General features: G+C 34.7%; 1 protein-coding gene across 1 annotated transcript in view; it reads left to right on the top strand.

The window, feature by feature from the left end:
* Positions 1–3,097, top strand: part of LOC112000672 (regulator of G-protein signaling 1) — an 11,104-nt gene extending 8,007 nt beyond the window's left edge. Inside the window, exons 9-11 of the mRNA XM_065780250.1 lie at positions 1,176–1,300; positions 2,328–2,449; positions 2,542–3,097. Of these exons, the coding sequence (XP_065636322.1) occupies positions 1,176–1,300; positions 2,328–2,449; positions 2,542–2,751 (457 nt within the window). The 3' untranslated portion in view covers positions 2,752–3,097. The remainder of the gene's footprint in view (positions 1–1,175; positions 1,301–2,327; positions 2,450–2,541) is intronic.
* Positions 3,098–4,221: the final 1,124 nt, after the last annotated feature.

Genomic DNA, 4,221 nt, shown 5'->3' with positions numbered 1-4,221 from the left:
GAACTCTTTCTATTAGATCCACTTGCTAACCTTTTATTTTTATTTTTATTTTTTGATAGGTAATAAAGATATATATTCAAGAACACTACCTTATGCCGAAAAACATAAGGCAAAGAGAAAAATACAAAGGGAAAAGAAAGAGTAAAAAGATAAAGAAAGGAAAAGAAACTAAGTATACATGAGAGAGCTAAGGTATATAGGGAGAGAATCACTAGAGGTGAGTCCCCAAGTCCTAGACCAGTCAAACAGAGTGCCACTAAAAGAGGCCAATAGCTGGTCATCCGAACTATCCATGTCCTCAAACATCCTCCTATTTCACTCCCTCCAAAGGCACCACATCAAGCATAATGGAGCTAAATTCCAAATGCTAGACAAACGCTTTTCAAGCCAATTCCACCAACCAAGTAGAGTCCGCAACCGATCTTGGCAAAACCCATGAAAATCCAAAAGATCTAAACACCAAACTCCATAACCGATAAGCCTTTCCTCAATGCAGTAACAAATGATCCACCGTCACCCCATTACTACGACACATGATACACCAATCGACAAAATCCAACCCTCTACCCCTCAAATTATCACTTGTAAGGATCCTATCCCATATAGCAGTCCACACAAAGAAGGAAACACGCCGAGGAGCCTTAACCTTCCAAACACCTTTCCAAGTAAAAATAATGGGCAAGGGGCTTCTCAACTTATTGTAAAATGATCAAATATCAAAGTACCCATTCTTTGTCAACTTCCATCGCATACAATCTCCATTCTCAGTAGGAGGCAGATTTAAGCCCAAGGTATGGAGAAAATTATCCACACCACCCATTTCCCAATCATTTGGTCTCCGAGTAAAATGAACATCCCAGCTTCTCTTCTCCTCTATCCCCAACTATTCAAGAGAAGAGGCCACCGATGCCTCTTTATTGGATGCAATCTCATACACACCCAGAAAAGTCAATTGAAGTGGAGAATCTCCACACCATTGATCTGTCCAAAGCTTACTCTATCCCCCACCCCTACCTCAAAGCGAGTATTCTTGTTAAAATCCTCCCATCCCATGCGGATACTTCTCCCCAAGCCCCCCCCCCCCCCCCCCCCCCCCCTTTTTTTTGTAAATAGAATTGAAGATGAGAAATAAAATTAATTGTTTGGAATAAAACTTCTTCTCTTTTCAATTACAGTTGTTTGGCTGGGGAGAGTGTGCATTTCTATGATGAGGTGCATGAGCTTGGCAAACTACCTGTAGATGACCCTGTAAGAAGGATCTACATGGCACGGTATATTATTGACAAGTACATAGTTGCAGGTTTGTGGTTTTTATTTTGGGATTTGTATTCAAAGAAATTTATTTTCAACATGCATTACCTCCGACTTAAAGTCTGATGCTAACCTTTGAATAGAGCTCATATGGCTCTTTTGGGTTGCAAGTGCCTCAAATATAGGAATTTTTAGGCAGTTGAAGCGTTAATGTTGGTAGTGACTTCATTTAGAAAGATGTTCAACTGGTAGTTTTGGCAATCAGAGATGTTTGTACATTTTTACATCTTTGGAATTCTAACTACTTTTCCTATTCATCTTTTTATGATTCTGGCATGATAATTAAATAAATAGTGTCTGCTATCCTCAGCTTAGATTGCTTCACATGGAAAGCCATCATTGCATATGCACCTTATTTGGTGTGGTTGTGAAAGATAAAAAACCTACCACTTGGCTCAACTAAAGCTTTAACCATCAAGCTACTTAAGATTAGATTGATTAATAGTGGGTTTGAGCTTTATAATAAGATGAATAAATCAAGCTTGAGTAGCTTATTACTAGGATTGTTTCTAGTCCTACTTACGGGTGTCCAGTATCTTTAGTATTTCCCTTCCTCTATTTCCAATTATAAATGTCTATCTAAAATTTGGCAGCCTTCGCTCTGTATGCTTGTAGAAATCTGATTTGTTAGAAATCACCCATCATATGAGCAATTTTCTCCCATTTCCTCTTCAATGACATTGCCATTTTTTAAAATATAATAATGACTTATAAATGCACATCTCTGGTAAATCTTTTACCATGAATTAGTAATTGAAGGTTGACGCCTGGTTTGTGTTTTCACTGTTTAATAAAGAAACATGGGTACATCACAATCATGTTTGTTATAGGACAGATCATCTTTGTGGCACCATGTGGGCTGCTATAGCCTGTTTCTTTCCATAGCTGGAAATGCACTCTAAACTAGATTGTTGTCTTTGCAAGATCAAAATATTCTTGGTTCTTTTTCATATCCTATTACCTTTGAAGCTTATGTGACTTGTCTTTATCTGATTTCTTTTGATTGATTTATAAAGGAGCGGCAATGGAGGTAAACATTTCTCACCGAAGCCGACAAGAAATTTTGACTACTGCCGATCTTGCACACCCTAATCTCTTTAACAATGCACTAAATGAGGTGATGCAATTGATGAAAACGGTAGGTTATTTCCTTGGGTTTATATAATTTTACTGGTTCCTTTGGATTGGTACCATGTCTGAGTGTGTTTTTTTTTTCTCCTTCCCCTCAAGAACTTGGCAAAAGATTACTGGTCATCCATGTACTTCATGAAGTTCAAAGAAGAAGCTAGTATGAGATCTAATGGCCTTGAGCTGGAACAGATGACAGGTTTGAACTTCTCTCCTAGGTTGAGTTCTGTACATGGTGCTGATGACCCCTTTCACCAAGAACACTTTTCTAAGGGCTCAGCCAATGATAGTCATGATTCGGACACACAATGAACCAAGAATTGTGAATAGTTGTGCACGTACCTAGAAACTCCCACTTTAACACTTTCTCTGAAGTTTATACATTCTTTACCCGACAAAATGGCTTGGAAACCAATAAGAAGAAAATGGAAAATAAAGGACGAGGGAAAGAAGAGAGGAGGTTGAACTGAGTAGCAACTGCAGTAACATGTTGTATGTATCAACCTGTACAGACATGTATTAAGCCTAAGCCAAACTCACATATACCCTTGGTGAGGCTATAAATGAATCAAGCTATTTATGAATATTTCATGCTCTGTTCCAAAGGGAAGAAAAAAGAATCATGTTCAATTATTTAGCAAATGAGCTTCAATCCTAACTCTAGGCTCGACTATTAAACAAGTCAAACTCAAACATAATAATTTACTTATGAGTATACGTCTCAATTATAATTATATATAATATTATTCATTATATGTATGTGCATAAAAAAATTATAAAAAAAAAAAAAAAAAAAAGGAGCTTATATAAACTTGATATTGTAATGTATAAGTTTTGTAAATATGTTCATAATATGTCAAATTGTTATTTGTAATTTATTGATAATAGAAATAGTTCATCTTGTAGTAAAACTAAAAAGTGTATATAATTTTAACAATTTGAGGTGATAAATCTTTTTTTTTTTTTTTTTTAGAAGTTCATATACAAAGACCATTCTTTCTAATTAACTCGAGTAGCTCATGAACAAGATCAAGTTTGCTCAATAAGAAAATGAACCAAGTTTAAAATCTAGTTTGATAAAGAGTTTGATCTCATACTCATATTTGAAATAAAAATAAATGAACAATTTTGAACTTTTAATATTTGTTTCCAGCTTGATGTTGTAGTAAATTACAAAATCGTTACACCTACTACAGAGCTGCCTTTTTAAGGATTTGGTTTAATTTTTTCATTTTAAAAAAAGAAAAGGTAAATTAAGAATATGTTGTACAATGCATATTTGGGTTTAGCTCTCTCCAATAAAATCTAATTCCTTCTTTTCTATCAAAGCTCCAAACGACCCTGGAGGAATATATTATATATGTACATATACCTATATGTAAAGACGAGCTGGAGGCATATAGGCAGTACAGGCATTGAGTGATAGACTGATAGTTTGATTAGTTTCGGCATTGTGTGAATGACCATGAAGGTATGAAGAAAATAAGTTTTTTTTTCCCCACATAGTCCCCCATCTTTTATAATGTCTTGTTATTTCCTTTATTTTACAATATTTTATTACCACAAGATCCTAGTCAAATTCTAAAAGGAAGTTATCCTCACAAAACTGACTCGATATAGTTTGATTCCTAAGATGATAAATTTTTGTAGGGCCTTTTATATTTAAATAAATTCAAACTAAATCAAGGTTAATTTAATAAATTAAATACATTTTTTTAGGAAAAGATGAATTAAATACATAATTTAATGAATTAATACTAACCAAACTAAGGTTAATTTTAT

Source organism: Quercus suber, unplaced genomic scaffold (assembly GCF_002906115.3).
Source record: "Quercus suber isolate HL8 unplaced genomic scaffold, Cork oak 2.0 scaffold_229, whole genome shotgun sequence".
In the NCBI taxonomy this organism is placed as follows: Eukaryota; Viridiplantae; Streptophyta; class Magnoliopsida; order Fagales; family Fagaceae; genus Quercus; species Quercus suber.
This window is presented reverse-complemented; position numbering and strand designations above follow the sequence as displayed.